The 19,041-nt window shown below is 37.4% G+C and overlaps 1 protein-coding gene across 1 annotated transcript in view; it reads right to left on the bottom strand.

Annotated features, from left to right (window-relative positions):
- Positions 1-1,118: 1,118 nt before the first annotated feature.
- The window catches only part of LOC139733170 (ubiquitin conjugation factor E4 B-like), a 40,509-nt gene continuing 22,586 nt past the window's right edge, over positions 1,119-19,041 (bottom strand). Inside the window, exons 17-27 of the mRNA XM_071644012.1 lie at positions 18,119-18,246; positions 16,535-16,627; positions 15,665-15,782; positions 14,490-14,607; positions 13,403-13,529; positions 11,534-11,681; positions 6,112-6,246; positions 5,323-5,514; positions 3,507-3,681; positions 2,345-2,491; positions 1,119-1,174 (exon numbers count right to left, since the gene is read on the bottom strand). Coding sequence (XP_071500113.1) covers positions 1,119-1,174; positions 2,345-2,491; positions 3,507-3,681; positions 5,323-5,514; positions 6,112-6,246; positions 11,534-11,681; positions 13,403-13,529; positions 14,490-14,607; positions 15,665-15,782; positions 16,535-16,627; positions 18,119-18,246 — 1,437 coding nt within the window. The remainder of the gene's footprint in view (positions 1,175-2,344; positions 2,492-3,506; positions 3,682-5,322; positions 5,515-6,111; positions 6,247-11,533; positions 11,682-13,402; positions 13,530-14,489; positions 14,608-15,664; positions 15,783-16,534; positions 16,628-18,118; positions 18,247-19,041) is intronic.

The following is a 19,041-nucleotide window of genomic DNA, read 5'->3' as shown; positions in this document are numbered from 1 at the left end:
ACTATCAAACGAAATTGGAGAGAACACTGGCTTGTCATACAGAGCCATAAACCTGGTATATTATCAGACAGTTTCAATCCTAAAAGAATATCCAGCAAAGAATTTCTTTGTTTATCTATTTGATTCCTTTTCCTGGGCAAAGCTGTAGAGATGTAAGCTTTTGCTCATTTTGCGCATCATGAAAAAAAAAAGACATAAAAATTTTTTGCTCTTTGTATGTAATACTTTTTGAGCCGAATTGCAAACATGCAAAATCTATCTTACCCAGCTGAGTGCCAAAAAATCACCTGCATGAAAATTTCCACTGTTACAGTTGTAATAAGGATAGTTACTTGTTCTCACATTACACTACTTCACTCAGAAGGGGAATATTTGGTGGTGTAAAATTAATGATATGGATAGTTTCAGTAAATACATGTCCCACTCTTTCCCTGAAATGCAGACAAAAATTCTACAAACCGACGACAAGTGGATAGTAAAAGACTCCAATTTCCCGTTGGGTGATGCACTCTTCTCAACAGCAAAGTTTTTGACTCACATGTGGCTGACTGAATTAATGGAAATCCTTAATACCCCACACAGAGTTACTCAACAACAAGACAGTGCCTTTAGTGATTACACAGTACCATGCATGTGAATGAAACCACAGACAACTTTATCTACTTTTTCCATCTATTTCTTTACAGTCAAGCCCAGAGGAGAGCTGAAAACCACAGCATCTCGAATTCTCTTCTAAGCTTGATTGATAGCCATGGCAGGTCATAAAAATGCAGCTTTCTTTCAGCAACTCCAGAAAGTCTCCGCTCTCTCTTTTTAAATACATACAGGATATAAGGAACACACATTGTAGATATATACTAGTAGATATAAATTCAGATCATATTATGTCGCTTTGCATTTAAAAGCAGGTTACAAGTACATTGTGTCTACCTACAGCTCTCGATAACTACTCTGCATGGTTTTGGCGACAAGTCAAATTGCACTACTGCATAGAGATGGCCGTGTCTCCAGCACTTTCAAAAATTGAACGGGTCTGAAATGAAGACTGGCGCCCAAGGCTGCGGCTTCCAAAGATGGCGGAAGTGTCGTTGAGACCCGGGCCCCGCCCCACGGTGCCATCATTTCTGCTTCTTGGATAGAATCCAGTCCTCTATCCTCTTCTTCAGCTCTGTGGCTGTGTGAGAGACGGAGAAGACGGAGAAAAAATTCAACAAATTATGAGAACTGAATTGAACTTCTGTGTACTCACTGCTCTAAAAACGATATTGGCAATGAATTCCATTATTTGTTTGTACGTCCCTTCTTAAAGACAAAGCGAAAAACATTTCTCAAGAAGTATTATAGGAAATATCCCAGCACATTTAAATACGATCAAGTGTTTAATTCCACTAAGAAAAAGACTTTGTGGAATATCTCAAGGTTTCGTAAAGAAATAATTCCCTTTTTTCATTAGTTACTGTACACTTTATTATTTTTTTTGTGTTTTAGTATATTCTATGTATCTTTTGTATGATTATTTGCATCAGGCAGTGGCTGCATTGTTCGTAATTTTATAGAGATACAGTAGATTTACATTTGTATGTAGATTATTCATTAGACACTTTCATGCAAATTGTATTTGATATGCTGATATCTTGTATAAATTTTTGTTATACATGTATATGTTAAATTCTATTTGAAATTATTCTATTTTGTACGTAACAATTTGCAATTGGCATTGTACTCCCATACCCCATGAGGGTCGTTGAGTCAATAAACTTCAACTTCAACTTCAGAAGAAATCCGAGACTCTACTTTGGTCGTCAGGGGCGACAACATGACTAACACTTTGACTGCTTTACACAGACGAAAACAACCTCTCATACACTGTTCACAGGTATAGGCAGAGGGCCGGGAGGGCAATTAACTAGTGCCATATGCGACTGTCACCTACAAAGTCAGATAAAACCTTAGAATGGTATGTTGGAATTTTAAGGATTTTTAGCTTTCAGGTGACAGTATGTATACAGCCTGTCCAAAACTACTTTCAAAGTAAGCAATCTGCAGGAAAGGCAGTCACAATACAGCACCGACTTCTGAGAAAATCAGCTTTTGAGTTTTCGATGCAGCCAAGCAAGTAAGAGATTAGGCATTTGAGCATTGCACACAAATTCAAAACACCTCAGCAACACAGGACGAACATAGAGAAGACTATGACAGCCCAGTGTTCAGATTTGCATTTACGTGATCATGTACACTGAAAATTGGATGGAGAAACAAAGGAGATCAACAACAAGATGAAAGAAGGACGGAGAGAGAGAGAGTCAGTGAATGAGATGTGAAAGAAGAGATTTGGGTGGAGTACCTGGCTGCAGCATATCGCTGCTGAGCGGCCGCCGATTGAAGGGGTCCGTCTGGGAGTTGAGGAGGTGGCGCTCTATAATAGCACGGTCCATCACGTTGCCTGAGGGCAGCATCACCGGATCTGACATCAGCGTGGCCATGAGGGGATCTGGGAAGTGAGGACACGATTAAGGCATAATTTACCATTTGCAGATGAAATAAAAACCCAGCATTAGTGCTTTAAAATAGTTCTAACCTGAGAATTAGGGATAGAAACAACCAATGTAAAGATTTGAATCCGTATAATCGATCTAAGTATTGTTAAATACACAAAATGTGAACAATAGGTATTAAAAGTGTTTCCTGACTAAACCATCGACAGTCATGGTTTATTAGAAAATACTGATATCTCCTTATATTTTAGGCTTTCTTGCAAAAATTTCATACGGTAGGATGTTTTGTGATACAACAGACCTACACATATGTATCAAATGTGATATCTCCAAATTTTTTTAAATCACTGCTCCCCAAAGTAAACAGGACCTTTCAGACAAACCCCAACAAATATCATCATCACTTTAATATTTCACGGTTGCTGTAGAGTAGGTGGAATTTTCTTCCAATACACTCTATACTACATTCACACTATATTTCGCGATGTTTTTAATGTGGAGAATTTTGCAAGTTGCTGGATATTTGGGAAATTTACAACTAGCAAAATATACTGCCTCCTGTATTCACATAAATGCATTATTTATTATCTATGTGGAGTTTCATAACAGTGATAACTTCTGTCTCAAATACTGATCATACTCCGTTTTAATTCACACAATGCGGGTCTGCATTGCAAATTCAACCATTTACAAAACTTAGTGCATTCCCAATTTGAGAAATATTATATTGAAGAAAGAAACACCATTGTGTAATGTTATCTTGTCAGTGTGAACCCTGCACAATTATATTTCTTAGTGGTGATGTAGGTTTCAGAAAAGAATTGCATCAAATTGAATTATCTGAAGCACAAAAGCACCTGCAAATGTTTCAACACATGAAATGGTTTCTGGCAGCATTAAGTATCGAAGGGGCTTTCGTATTAGACTTCCTTGTGCGTTTGCATGTTACGTTTCTGTTATCTACTGTATATATACTTGTGGATATTGAATGGCAGGAAATAGAGCACTGACCTTTGAACTCATCCGGGGCATCCTCGAGGTCAATGTCCTTTTGCCGGTTGAGCTCTGAAATCTTCTGCGCCCTCTGGGAGAGATTGGCGAATTGCTGGATCTGGCTGGAGCTCTTGATCTTGCTGCGGTTCATGATGCGGATCGCCTCCGCAAAGATGTCCTGGCAGAACGATCGCTGCGTAGGCAAGCACAAATTTCGCACTTCTTGATCAAAGAACACTTTCCCATTAACTCTTTATGTGCCATGGTGGAAACCCCTGTGTGCCACATTATTCAGAGACACCAACGTAGTCATACTTTGAGAAAACATTCTGTTTTTCAAATCTATGTAACTTTTACAGATTTCTGTTGAGCTGAACATGTATAGTGAGCAAAGTTGCAGAGAAAATGCCAAGCTTTCCTTTGATGTAAATTGTATGTCAAATGTATGATTGTTTTTCCTTCAAATGACCAGTAGCTACATTACTGTAAAGGCATGACTTTTGCACACACAACAGTGGCAGAAACTTAGAATTTACATGCAAATCCAGTAGGGAACACCGATTGCAAGTAATTCGCCACATAAAATGCAAGCTAAATGTGAGGGGAACGGAATGGCGAGAAATGCTTTCATTGTGCTGTGGCATTTGGTGATTTATCGATTGATTTGGACGGATTTGTGCGTTTGAGCAGAATATGCGAAGTTGGCACGCCGTCGACTGAGTCGGGCACGTGAACGTGGCACATAAAGAGTCGAAAGCAAGGTGAGGTGACACAATAGGACAGTAAAAATCAATTGGCAAATTGACAAGATAGTGGACAGTTACTCATAAGTTACAAATGAGAAGAAGGTCCCTAGTCATCACTTATTTGTTATTGTGATGGGGAAAAAAATGAATGAATAAATAACCAAACAAAAATCCTGTCATCCCATGAGCAATGACCAGTCATTTAGTAGCTACTTATCATTATCACTATCACTGCTCTTCTTGTTATTGTTATTATTATCATTGTTGTTTGCATTATCACTATTACTATATGTAATCACTATATACCAATACCATTACTATTATCATTATCGATCATTGTTATTGTGATTCTTATCACTATAATTATGATTGTTATTGCTATCATTATTGTTTGCATTATCACTATCACTATACGTAATCACTATATTGTCGCTGGGGTGACAAGACCTTGTATCTACAAAATGTCAAATGTTCATGAGAGCAAATAAACACAGCAGTCAAAGAACTATATTAAATGGGACAGCCGTTCCTTTGACATGCCATGGTGGCTTCATTTTTGGGGTAAGACAGCTGATTATCGACCATTAATCCAAAAAAGTCATTTTTACCAAAATCTGAGATACACTGTCTTGTAACTCCACTGACGAGATACTATTACCATTATTTCTATTATCATTGATATCATTGTTATTGTGATTCTTATCGCTATAGTTATGATTGTTATTATTATCATTATTATTTGCATAATCACAATTACTATATGTAATCACTATATACTATTACCATTACTACTACTATTATTGATGTCATTGTCACTGTGATTCTTATCACTACAATTATGATTGTTATTACTATCATCATTGTTTGCATTATCACTATTACTATATGTAATCACTATATACACTATTACCATTACTACTACTATTGTTGATATCACTGTTATTGTGATCCCTATCGCTATAGTTATCATTATTACTATCATTATCATTGTCTTGATAATCATCGTTGTCGTCGTCATCATCATCCTCCTCATCGTCACCATCAGAGCCATCACTACAACCTGAAAGTAGAAATTTCTACGTTCTCACCTCATCCGAGGCTATCCCCTCAGCCAGCTCCTGGCTGTCCAGATTGAGGTATATGGTGGTCAGCTGGTCAAGCATCTTGCGTGGCTCAAAGCCGTACTTCTCCCGATTCTCCACCCGCAGGTCATTGCAGCGCGGCCCGCACAGCTGCTGGAGGTTGGAGTTCAGCATGACGGCAAGACGGCTGCACAGCTCCTGGATGGGGATTAACCAAAAAAAAGTGCCATTAAATCTCACTGTACTCTTTTAATCAGCCAATTCAGCTCTAACTTAATTTAAGTAATTTCATTATAGGGTATATGATTTATATAAGTCACTTCTATCATATTTTGGCTCATCTTAGTGGAGAAGAAAAATTTTGCAATTTTCAAAAGCAATATATCAAGTTCTTCCAATTCACCAATATCTTTTGTACAAAAATAAACAGAAAATATGCAAAATTGTAGTGATATGTGAATTTTCAATGTAATCTGTCATCACAAAAATTTGGTACAAAAGGTTGTAATGGACTCTAAAGAGAAAAGACTATAAGGGGCATCACATGATCTTTTTGCATTTCAAAAAAAAAAATCCTGAACCCCTTTTTTTAGGCTTAAAGGAAAGTTTTGTGCTGCAACTGCTTCCATAACAACAACAAACAAAGAAATGACAATAAGAACCCATATTCCTGCTATATATTTAATGTAGCACAGCATATTGAATTCATGTAATCATCATACTCATTGTCTGAGTGGGGGGGGGGAGGGGGGAGGTAGAGATGTGAACGTGAATGAATGAGATTCGTCCACTCACGGGTCTGAGGAATGGTTTCTTGATGTGAACGGTCAGGTAGTTGAACATCTCCAGCGTTTCGTTGGCCAGAGTGAGGTAGGATCGGCACTGGCGCTGGTCAGAGGACAGCTGGCGGGACCGCGACTGCTGCTCTTCCTGTAGGGGACACAAGGTTAGCACTCGTTGGATATTACTCCTCCATACCTTCTCTTTCAAATTGTACCCGTTAATTTCTTTTTTGGCTTGTTTTCTGGGTATTTCTTTTTTTAGGAGGGTCGGGGGGGGGGGGGGGGGGGGGGGGAGATGATTCAGATATCATACATATTATGATTGCATCCCACGTAAACCAATCTCAATATTACTGAGAGGATTTACACCCAAAATAAAACAATGTAATTATTCATATCACTTATCTTTACGATTTCAGTTTGGTTCTTTTTTGTTTTCCTCTCTGTTTTTTTTTTCTATACCAGGAATAGGATAGAAGAATATTGCTGTTGTATTAAGACTAACCCTCATAAAGATACATCTTTGACTGATCGATTACTTACATGGATGAAAATGACCAGCAATTTGAATCACTTCTTTTTACTACTTCACTTCTGTTGTTTTTGGAGATCAAAATTAAGAGGGATGACAATTCTGTGAAGACTACATCTCAAATAGTTGAACTGCTGTTTGACAACAAGGCAAAGGGACATAATGAGGTAAACTAACATCACTTCTCATCTTCACATTTTCCACACGTCTCAATGGCAAATCTTTTGCATACAATTTACATAGTATTACAGAAAAATATGACTTCAAAATTAGATATTCCATCATATATGTTAGCTAAATATCCTTTCAAACTATTTCAATACAATATACTTTACTTTCTCATGACAAATCTTTAAAAAATGCAGAACAAAATATGCAATTTACGGGGAGCAATAAAGCAACCTAGTAAATCTGCAATGTTTTGTGAGCATTTTGAAATAATCTCTTGCAGACACAATTATTTTGAAATGCCATTGTCACTATACACAGCAAAGTTCCCACCAGTAGTAACAGCAGGCAGAGTCAACATAACATCATAAACAAAGAAGCCATGATACACAGGAAAATTACACGCACACTATAGTCCAAGAGCATTAGGTCAAAAAAGGCCTAAACCTGGACATTTTTGGTAACAAGCTGATTTTTTCAGGATAGGTCCAGAAAAATGTCTAGAATAACATACTAAAAGTCCTCATGAATCCTCCTTGAGCGTTTTCCGCAATCCAAGATGGCGTCCAAAATGGCCGCCATTTCCAGAAATTCTTATAACTTTTCAACCAGAGAACCCAAATACACAATCTAAATGTCTAAATATATGTTTTGAAGCATGAAGAACTCAATAAAACACATATCAAGAGATGTTGATGCACGCAAGTACCGAAATCCAAGATGGCGTCCAAAATGGCCGCCATTTTCTGAAATTCTTATAGCTTTTCACACAGCTAACCCAAATACGAAATTTAAATGTCTAAATATATGTTTTGAAGCATGAAGAACTCATTGAAACACATATCAAGAGATTTTGATGCACGCAAATACCGAAATCCAAGATGGCGTCCAAAATGGCCGCCATTTTCTGAAATTGTTATAGCTTTTCAGCCAGGTAACCTAAATACAAAATTTAAGTGTCTAGATATATGTTTTGAAGGATGAAGAACTCAATAAAATACATATTAAGAGATGTTGATGCACGCAAGTACCGAAATCCAAGATGGCGTCCAAAATGGCCGCCATTTTCTGAAATTGTTATAGCTTTTCAGCCAGGTAACCTAAATACAAAATTTAAGTGTCTAGATATATGTTTTGAAGGATGAAGAACTCAATAAAATACATATTAAGAGATGTTGACGCACACAAGTACCGTAATCCAAAATGGCAACCAAAATGGCCGCCATTTCCTGAAATTTTTATAACCTTTCAACTAGAGAACCCAATACACAATTTAAGTGTCTTTACAAGTTTCGAAACATGAATAACTCAATAAAATACATATTAAGAGATTTAGACGCACGCATGAACTGATTTTAACGCTCGAGCTCTTCCTAATATGGAAAATGGGGTGCAAAATGTCACAATTTTATCTCACAATTATGTAAATAAATGTCAATATATTTTATAAGAAACTTCAAAATATAGTTCTTATTGTGAAGTATACAAATAAAAGCATTTGCATGCTAACCTCAAGGAGTGTGTCCTTGTTACGAGAGAAATATTTCACCAACAGATTTGTTGCTAAACAGAAAGCCTACTAGAAGGCAATATCTGTTTACCACATGGTCTATTTTCGTCACCTTAAGCACATGAGATGAAAATTTAGTGCTAGCCCCTTTTTATTACCAATGCATTTGATGTCTACCATGAGGTGAGTTCCAGTTGAAACTGTCAGTTATCACTTGAGAAGTAAAAGCAATTCTTTGAAAAGTAAAGTTATTGGTACATGGAGGAGGGATACTCCTCTACCACACGAGGGACCTTTTTTCTTTCTTATTTTTACTCGAAAGTGAAATACATAGTGCAAACGTTTGGTAAGATATTGAATTATTTGCATCAAAGAGTAGGAAATTGGATATAAAGTAGTATTCAGGGAAATGGGCAATATGATAATGGAAGGGTGTGGAGGGGGGAGGGGGAGGGGTCCCCTCCCCCCCCCCCCCCACATGAATGAGATTTTGCATTTTCAGACCTGATATTCAGACATCTGATGCACCCTATTGGTGAAATATTAGATTTTTGTTTCCATCAAAAAAGGAACAAAAAGATATACAATCATGGAAGTGCACGGTTATAGGGTTGCCTGCTCCCACATGAGGGAAAATTTCGTATTTTCGGATTAGAAATTCAAAGAGCTGTTGCATCCATTTGGTGAAATGCCCGATATTTGTTTTCTATATGAAAACGTTAGGAAGAATATATATTCAGGAAAGTGTCGGGGAGGGAGAAGTGTGAGAGGAGAATACTCCTTCCCTTACCTCGGAAATTTTTGGATTTTCCAATTTGAAATTCAGAGATTTAGCGCACTCTTTGGTGAAATATCTGAGATTTGTTTTTGTCCTAAAAGTAAGAAAATATGAAGAGTTTGTTCGCAAAAACCGATAAGTCTATATTTGCCAAATGGAGATATTTGTGATTAAAGGTCAAGAAAAATAAAGAGAATAATGAGAAAATTTTTGCTTCTTTTTACCATAACTTAAAAAATGTACCTTTATATGTAGTCACCAATATATCATTTAAAAGGTATAATTTTGTACTTTATTACAGAGACCGTACTTCAAAATCTTCAAAAATGGACTTATCGGTTTTTGCAAACAAACTCTTCATATGTACTTATGGAAATATGCGGGGGAGGTGTATGAGGTGATGTACCTTCCCAAAAAATGGATATTTTTTTTTTTCAGATTACGAGTTTTATGGTGCGCTCTGTTGATGAAATACTACATTTTTTTTCTATTAAAAAGTGTAAGTAGAATAAAGACTACTATATTCGAGGCAATGAGCTAGTAGATGATGGGGGGGGGGGTCACTTTCGATTGGAGGGAGTTTTGCATTTCGATGATCGTCATTAAACGGCCTAATGCACCCATGGTGTTATATAGAGAAAATTATCCATCCTCGAAGAGTAGATAATAATAGTCTCAATATCCCCATCCCCCACCGAAACGAGGGAGCTTTTACACTTGAATAGAAATGAAATAATTTATATCATTTACACACATTTGATGGAATATTTGGGAATTGTTAATCAAAAGGGGAATTATATATATATTGGGGGAAGTGAGCGGTTGAAGAGTTAGGGCAAATTACCCTTCAATATGAGGGAACTAACTTTTGCATTTTGTAAGTGAAAGATCTAGTGCATACTTTTTGATGACAGATTCGGAAATTTGTTAATCTCAAAAGTGTACAAAGTCTATGGAAAGGGGCCGAGCGAGGGACGTTTTGCATTTTTATGATTGCAACTGAATGACAAAGTGCAAATACTTAAGGTTGAATATTTGGAAAATAATGATTGTACAGGCCACCACCTTCCCCAAGGAAGAGGGGGGGGGGGGGGGGGGGGATGCATCCAACCCAACCTATACCCGTTTTCCACTGGACCTTCTGAGTTGTTGAATCTCGAAGATTATGTTGAATTTCTTTGTCTCTTGAAACTGGCTAAAAACAGCAATTTTTGATAAACAAACGGCAGCCATTTTGGGCAACATTTGGTTTTCGGGAAGAACTCACGTGGTTTTATTTGTACTTATGTGCTTCATGATCTCTAAATAAGTATTTCGTTGGGTTTCTTATGTCTTAAAATATATATTTATACATTTAAATGCGTATCGCGATTACGTAGTTGGAGGGTTATGAGAAAAACAGGAAATGGCAGCCATTTTGGACACCATTTTGGATTTCTGAAAGTGCTCAAGTGCTTTATTTGTGTTTCAAAATCTCTGAATAAGTATTATATTTGGTTCCTTGAGACTCAAAACGTATATTTCGACATTCCAAGTGTGTACAGTTGAAATCTACTTGCAAAATTATGAAAAAAAAAATCAGGAAATGGTGGCCATTTTGGACGCTATCTTGGATTACGGTACTTGTGAGCTTCAACAACTCTTAATATGTACTTTATTGAGTTCTTCATCCTTCAAAACATATATGTAGACATTTAAATTTTGTATTTAGGCTACCTGGCTGAAAAGTTATAAGAATTTCAGAAAATGGCAGCCATTTTGGACGCCATCTTGGATTTCGGTACTTGCGTGCATCAACATCTCTTGATATGTACTTTATTGAGTTCTTCATGCTTTAAAACATATATTTAGACATTTAAATTTTGTATTTGGGTTCTCTGGTTGAAAAGTTACAAGAATTTCTGGAAATGGCGGCCATTTTGGACGCCATCTTGGATTGCGGAAAACGCTCAAGGAGGATTTATGAGGACTTTTAGTATGTTATTCTAGACATTTTTCTGGACTTATCCTGAAAAAATCAGCTTGTTACCAAAAATGTCCAGGTTAAAACTAATACTCTTGGACTACTAGTAGTTTGCACAAAATTTCTGTCAGTGCCACAATGCCCAATAAAATGTTATAATTACTACACCCCGCTTAGCCATCATCACATAAATTTGCCACCAATGTGAGCGCATGGGCTGCTGTATTGCTGCCATGTACGCATGATGTGTACGCACACTAGCTTGCTGCATCAATTCGGGCACACATTATCCAATTCTTTCACTGCTCAGCATTACACCGCCAAAACAATACACTTGAATGGCTATTAAAAAGAAAAATGATTCGTTTTAAGGTCTCAACCGCAATACAGATTGAGCCTTTATACCCCTTTGTTGGTGACACCTTGCGATATAATTTCTATGCGATCCAGGCACCATGGCAACAAAGAGTACAATGACCCTTACCTGGGAGAGCTCCCTCCAGCGCGCCTTGTCCTTCATGTTTTCCTGCACCTCGTGGATCCGCTTGAGGCATCCGATGCTCTCATCCAGCAGGAACGTGGTGTCGTTCATCAGCATGTTGATGAAGCGCACAAAGTTGGCATCCTGTAATCTGCAAGACACACGAAGGGGGTAGAGAGTGGAGTGTCATCCTTGTTAAAGGTCCAGTTTACCTTTGGGAGCAGTGATTTTAAAAATGTTCAAGATATCACCTTTCATGCATATGTGTAGGTCTGTTGTACCACAAAACACCCTCCCATATAAAATGTTTGCAATAAAGCCTAAAATATAAGATGTCAGTATTTTTCTCAATAAACCATAACTGTAAACGGTTTAGTCAGGAAATATTTTTATTATAACTATTGTTCACATTTTGTATATTCAACAATACTTAACACTAATTTTACTGATTCCAATTTTCACAGTGGTTGTTTCTATCCCTAACTCACATTTCAGAATTTTTCGATGGAAATCATTGCCGACACTATTCCGATCATAAACACCATGAAATTAATTGATTTCAATCAGTAAAAGTAAAAATAATGATACATTTATGGATTTTGGTCAGAAACAGAATTTGCATTGGATTTGTACATGAAATCACGTTTTTGAGCAATTTCGTGTCTGACATGCACTTACAAAATATTGCGTAACTTCAGAACCGCGTAACCGGGCGTCGCAAATTTGGCCTCAAAAGTTGCGCAAGACTTAAAAGAAAAAAGCCATGAAACGTCATGGCGCGAGATTATTACATTACAGAATTATCTTGAAAAATGTCGAGGGGGGGGCCCCAAACCCCCTCCCCTAGTCTTTTTAGGGTTAAAGCACTAATGTTGGGTTATTGTTTTTTTTTGTTTTCATCTGCAAATGGTCAATTATGCCTTTAACTCTTTGTTTGCTCTGAGTGCAGATTAGCACAGAAAGCCTCCCACAGCTTTGTACACACTGTCCAAAGTCCCTAGCACAGAAGGGGTTAAGCAAAATCTACTCCGATGAAGCTCTGTGAGCATGCATGAGGTTAAAACAACTGTAATAACCTGCACTCAATCTCTCCAAAATAATGCTGACAATGCCCACATTATCCCGAAATAGATCTACATGCATCTTTACTGCAACTGTAAGAAGTCTAGTACATTGCAGATGAAACATTCTGTCGGCATTCTTTTCATTCATAAGTTCTGATTACCCTATCTTATATTTAGCCTGACAGGGTTAGCATCAGAGAAAAGGTTGTATACAGACTTACTTAATAGAAACACAGCCCCACAATCATAATGCATGGCATTTTGGTAGTGACTACCACATACTTTTGTGTGGCACAATGTGCCCAGGTGATACTATCAAAGATAATGTACATAACTTATTCGACGAATCCTCGATTCTGATTCGGGTTTAAAATTCAACAATTGCCTACAGTCAATTGGTGCTCAAACTGCCCTCATTTGGTATGTAACCAATTTGTACATGTACACTAAATGCACTGTAAATGCTTGGCTTCCATTTCATGTGATTACAAAGCAGACATCTATGGCAGCACTTGGTGTCTGGACTGGCTAGTGCGACCAAGACTGACTACTACAAAATTTCACTTCATTTTACTTGGGATGTAAAACAGATGTGCACTGCATTTATCCAAGGCATAGATGACATTATTGGCAGGGTTTCTGTTTGCCTAATAGTCCTGGGGACCGTTTCATGAAACTTTTTGTCAGTGATTTACACTGACAACCGTTAAAAGCTACTGAAATCCTTGCGTCTCATTGGCTGATAGCAAATTTGTCGGTGAAAACCTCCGATGAACTCGTTGATGAAACGCCCCCCAGATAAACTTACTCGCTGGTCTGTACAAAGACATCTTGGTGGAGAGGGATCTTCCACAGGGCTTTGAAGATGATACTGATGTGATAACGGATGCTGAACTTGTCGTAAAACTCGCTGCTGGCACCAGTCGTCTCTATGTCTGCAAACGTAACAAAAACAAAGGTTAAATTTGCTTAATGATTGAATGTCATGGTGCCAAAAAACAGAACGTACACTAATATGTCATCAACAAGCAAAACAAATCAATCACTCCAGAGCCAAATACTCAAAATAGAAAAGCCCCTGATGACACTTCAAAGTTTGACTGTTTGTTTGTTTGTTTTTGACAGGTGGGGTTTGGGGCAAGAAAAAGCAAACCACTGATTTAAAAAGGGTAATTTGAGATTACCTGAAGTAAAACTAAGATCAAAGTGTGATTATGCTGAAATTCTGAGGGCTTTCTTTTGTAACATGAAAATATCTTAAAGCTGCATTCCAAAGAGATCCGTCATTAAGCTAAGCAGTCCCCATCCAGCTCCACACTATACCATGGGCATTGGGTAACCAGCCCCTACACACACACACACACACACACACACACACACACACACACACACACACACACACACACAAACCAAATGAAACAAAACAAAACAAAACAAACGAGAAAAACACAAGCAGCTCATTTCCATCACTGATCTTGTTTTTTCATAGAGATTAGTGATTTCCACTCATACACTCATGCTGAAAATTGCCCAATACCCTAATATAGAAGCCTTTTGTTACTTTATTAGCTTACACTTGTGTAGTGTCCAGAGAAGAGTATGTGTGTGCAATAATAATATGCCCTGCATGAACTCACAAGTTCATTGAACTTATCTGCCAAAAGATTTAAAAATTCTTCAAAAATTCATAAAAATTCCAAACAAAAATTTCACTACCAAAATTTAATCATCTGTTCCTTGTGTCATTCTCAACCTTTCCTGCAAGTTTCATTCCAATCCGTTCATAACTTTTTGAGTTATTTTGCAAACAGACAAACAAACAAATCAACACTGAAGAAAACATAACCTCCTGCCTTGGCCGAGGTAACAAAGCAGAAAAAAAGATTACGACTGACCTGTGTAAAATTTCATGAGGGCAGGAACAAGGTGAGGAATGGCCAGGGAGTGGAGTTCAATGGCCTCAAACAACTTGGCAGTCTTCGGCTGGACAGCAGGGCTCAGGACAAAGAAGACCTGACCGGACAGAGAGCACAGAGAAATGGTCAGTTGTGTGTACATGTATGTTAGTCTGCATCAAATATGAGTGACAATTAACGATTGAACAGGAAGAGAATGAAGAACAAAACAATTTAGAATTTAATTAAAATCAATTAAATTCTTTTAAAAATTTAGTTTCTCGGTACAGAGCTATAACTATTCTTAAACATGAATGTAAACATCACAACAAAACATCTACAAATTTACCAGATACTGGCCGATGATTGGATAGACTGGATCATGTGATATTGGACCTTGTGTAATGTTCGCCCACAGTAAAACATTCTGAGATGTTCTCCCAAGAGGAAACATTTGTGTGTGTGTGTGTGTTTACTAGCGGCATTTGATACCAAACGACAGAACGACAAACTTTTTCAGCACCATAGATAGAATAAATGTATTCCATAATGCTTACAAAATGAGTAAACAATATTTTGTGGCACAAATGAAAATATGATTTAAGGAAGAAGCAAGTAATAAAATCAGATGAGCACTGTGTGATAGATAGATAGATAGATAGATAGATAGATAGATAGATAGATAGATAGACAGATAGATAGATAGATAGATAGATAGATACACAGATAGATAGATAGAGAGATAGATAGATAGATAGATAGATAGATAGAAAGATACTGTAAAACATGATATATTCGCGGCACGAAATTTTCGTGAATTGGAGGCGACGGCCTTTTTCGTGGCAAGAAATTTTCGCGAATTGCCTCTTGCGTTCAATGCAAATAGTGTAGATAAGAAATTTCGCGTGCATTTTAATTTCGCGAATCTTGGCGCTCGCGAAATTCGCGAAATTAAAATGCACGCGAACATTTCTCGTTTTACAGTAGATAGATATATAGTCAGAGAGATAGAAAGATAGATGGATGGATAGATAAATAGCTGGATAGATAGATAGATGGGTGGATAGATAGATGAATATCTAGATGAACAAACAGATGGATAGATAGATGGATAGATAGATAGACAGATTGATTGATAGATGGAAAGATGGGTGGATACATTCATAGCTTTATACCTCAACAAGCTTAGCCACCAGGTAGGGATTCTTGAGATACTGGCTGGAGCACATAAAGATGAGGAGGAAGGGAATCATGTCGTGCTGTGCTGTGTCCTCCAGGATCTGGGGGGTGTGTCTAGGGGGTGGAAGAAGAAAAATTATGACCAGAAACATCATGATCGGCATGATCGCAAAGAATATCCACATTATCATTAAAAATCAAAAGAGGATAACTCCAGATCAGAAAGTGAAGACTGGCATGATAGTAAAGAATATCAATATTATCATTAAAAAATCGGAAGAGGAAAAATCAACACTGATATGTTCTAGGTTTCTTTCTTCTTGTTCATTTCAAGTAAAGCTGCCATAATTCTTCGTTTCAATTGACTCATTTTCTAAATTTAGGGTTTCCCCATAATCATAAAAGACAGTTTTTGAAGCACTCATTGGACGACGAATAAGGATGTGTTTGAGTACTCCAAGTACACTATCTCTACAGAGCGCTTGAACACTCCCAGTGCAAACCGGTCTGACACAGACTGGGTATGGTACGGTACAACAAGGTAAGGTTCACTTTCCTTTAATAGAGTGCTCAAACACACCCAAAGAAATTGTGAACAGTATCAATGATATCATTGAAAAAACCTTAAACAATTAAATTCCTCAAATTTCTTACATGATTCAAAGAAAACTTTCACCAAGCCATTTCCTGTTACTACAGTTCAACACAGTCAGCTTGACTTAATCCGTTGAGGACGAGCTGATTTCGCTACAACAAGCATGTCCCATAGACACCTGCCTGAGTATACTTTGGACTAGTCTTCAATGGGATAAGAAAATGAGTTTTCCTGTAAACACACACAAAAAAAGCTGTTTGGAAACACTCACTGGATGACGAATAAAAGGAACTCTGCGATGTCTTCAATGTAATACTCTGGGAGAGCAGCAAAGGCTGGTGGAATGTCTGGAGGAAGAGGAAGTCTGGGAAGGAGAGATAGAGAGAAGGGAAGACTAACATCAAACTATTTAGTGCTTTTAACCCTATGTAGGCAGGGGGGGTGCCCCCCTCGACGTTCCACGCGATGTATCGCTATCGCAAAAAGCTATCGCCGCGACGTTTCACAACTTTTTTCTTTCGAGTCTCCTGCATCTTTTGACACCAAATTTGCAATGCCCAGGCACGCGGTTCCGAAGTTGCGCATAGATATGCACGTGCATGTCAGACCAAAAATTGCTCAAAAACGTGAATTTGTGTACAATTTCAATGCAAACTGTGCTTACAGGCAAATTTCATAAAAGCATGATTAGTTTGGGGTTTTATCGATAAAAATCAATTAATAACATATTTTCTTGTTCGGAACAATGTCGCGGACAAATTTCATCGAAAAAACAATGAAAAACATAAAGTCGAAAAACAAGGAAATACATAAGAAATTCAAAAAACAATAAAATACTTCAGAAATTTTATATGATGGCACAGTTTTTTTTCTCTTACATTTGCTAAGAAAGAATAAAGGAAAAACAAAGAGATCCTCATAAAAGTTGGTCCTGTCAATTTTATTAATATTTTATTTCAATATCTCGCTTTTTTGGATATCTCTGCCATTTCAAGGTCAATTTTCATCAAATAAATGACATGTTGAATCCTTGAAATTACATGCTCTTTTATATTTCACGAGAGGTTTCTCATTATCTCACCAAAAAATGTTATAAACCTGAATCCTCACCTCAACCAGTACTGCACAGTCCCTTTTACGTCGATGTCGCGCAATTTGTCAATCAGTTGCAGTAAAAACAACTTGATGCAAGAATTTTATTGATTTGAATACTTATGCAGTATCCGCTGCACGCTACATGTATAAGGATTAGAACCAGTACTAGCTGTTGGGTGGAAGCTCAGTGGTCTAGTGGATAAGACACCTGTCTGGTGATCAGGATCAGTATGTATGCCTATGATTTCTTTTGTTGAGGCTTCCACTCAAACACTGATCAATTCAGTGCTTATTTACGTTGATGTAGGGCAATTTGTCCCTCAGTTGCAATAAAAACAACTCGACCCAAGAATTTCATCAATTTGAATATCTTACAGGTATTTTTAGCTGCTGGCAAAGCACAAACCGATGCTATAATGACAGCACTTCTATATGTAACAGTACAACTGTTTCTATTACCACCATGTTTGTACTTTAACTAACAATTCTAACACTTATATAGTTCTATCTCAAGTAAATAAGACTGCATCCTAATGATGGTTATAATTACTCACTGATAATGCATCTATTCGTTTTATGAATACCAAAATCATGTTCAGTACTACTTCTACAATACTGCAGCTAGTATTGCAGGTTTGCTGCATTCCCTTATGTTGTTGTTCTTCATATTTCTCTTTCTAAATCCATAAGGCAAAATAAGACAGAGAGATAATATAAGATGACATGTGGTAAAATTGGCAGTATGTTTGCTGTAACTTACGCTGCTCCCTTGGGACTGACCAGCTCCACTAGGAGAGACATGACCGTGCCATAGAACTGGAAGCAGCCTCGCAGAAGGCTTTCGTGTAGAAGGCCTGCATCTGCACACACCTTGGCCTTCTCGATTTTCTGTCCACAGCAATGAAGATCAATCTTACAATTACACTCAGAGAAACTAATGCTTCAATCTTCAATTAATTTAAATAATTTTCATGAAGTCTGAATTGGGAAGATACGGTGTACATGGAGAATTACACAAACAAATATCTGAATACTGTAAAACAAGGAATGTTCGCATGCATTTTGATTTCACGAATTTCACGAGAGCCAAGATTTGTGAAATTAAAATGCACACGAAAGTTGTCTACACTAGTTGCGAAAATTTCATGTTGCAAAAATTTCATGCCGCGAAAAAGGCCATCAGCCCCAATTCACAAAAATTTCATGCCATGAATATAGCATGTTTTACACTACTTGACAATGGATTTGACCAGAAGCTATGAATCAATGAATACATTTAGATGTTGCATAACCTGGCTAGAAACAAAGCCAAATCAATTCTTTGGGGGTTAGCTGGTCACAATGATCACAGAGAACTGTGGTATCATCACTACCACAAGGTACTGCTTATCATCACAAGCAAGCAATTTGTAAGTACATCACAAATAAACAAAGTGAAAACATTGCAAAATGAATGAGATGCATTTATGATCAGCCATGCTGCTAGACTCTTCACAAGACTTTGGAGTCAGTATCATTATGGACATTCATGGACATTTAGAAGTAATAACTCTTTACAATTCAGCAACACTTGTGTCAAATAATCGTTCAAGTCAAACAGTCCCAACCTGAACCAATTCATAGCCTCATATTTCAAAGTTCCTTCAAGTCTTTCTCTCTCCCTATGACAGGACTGCCATGTCA

This window comes from Diadema antillarum, unplaced genomic scaffold, assembly GCF_040938485.1.
Source record: "Diadema antillarum isolate AM-2024a unplaced genomic scaffold, OU_Dant_1.0 seq00000462_RagTag, whole genome shotgun sequence".
Classification (NCBI taxonomy): Eukaryota; Metazoa; Echinodermata; class Echinoidea; order Diadematoida; family Diadematidae; genus Diadema; species Diadema antillarum.
The sequence above is the reverse complement of the archived record's forward strand: the minus strand, read 5'-3'. Positions and strand labels throughout refer to the sequence as shown.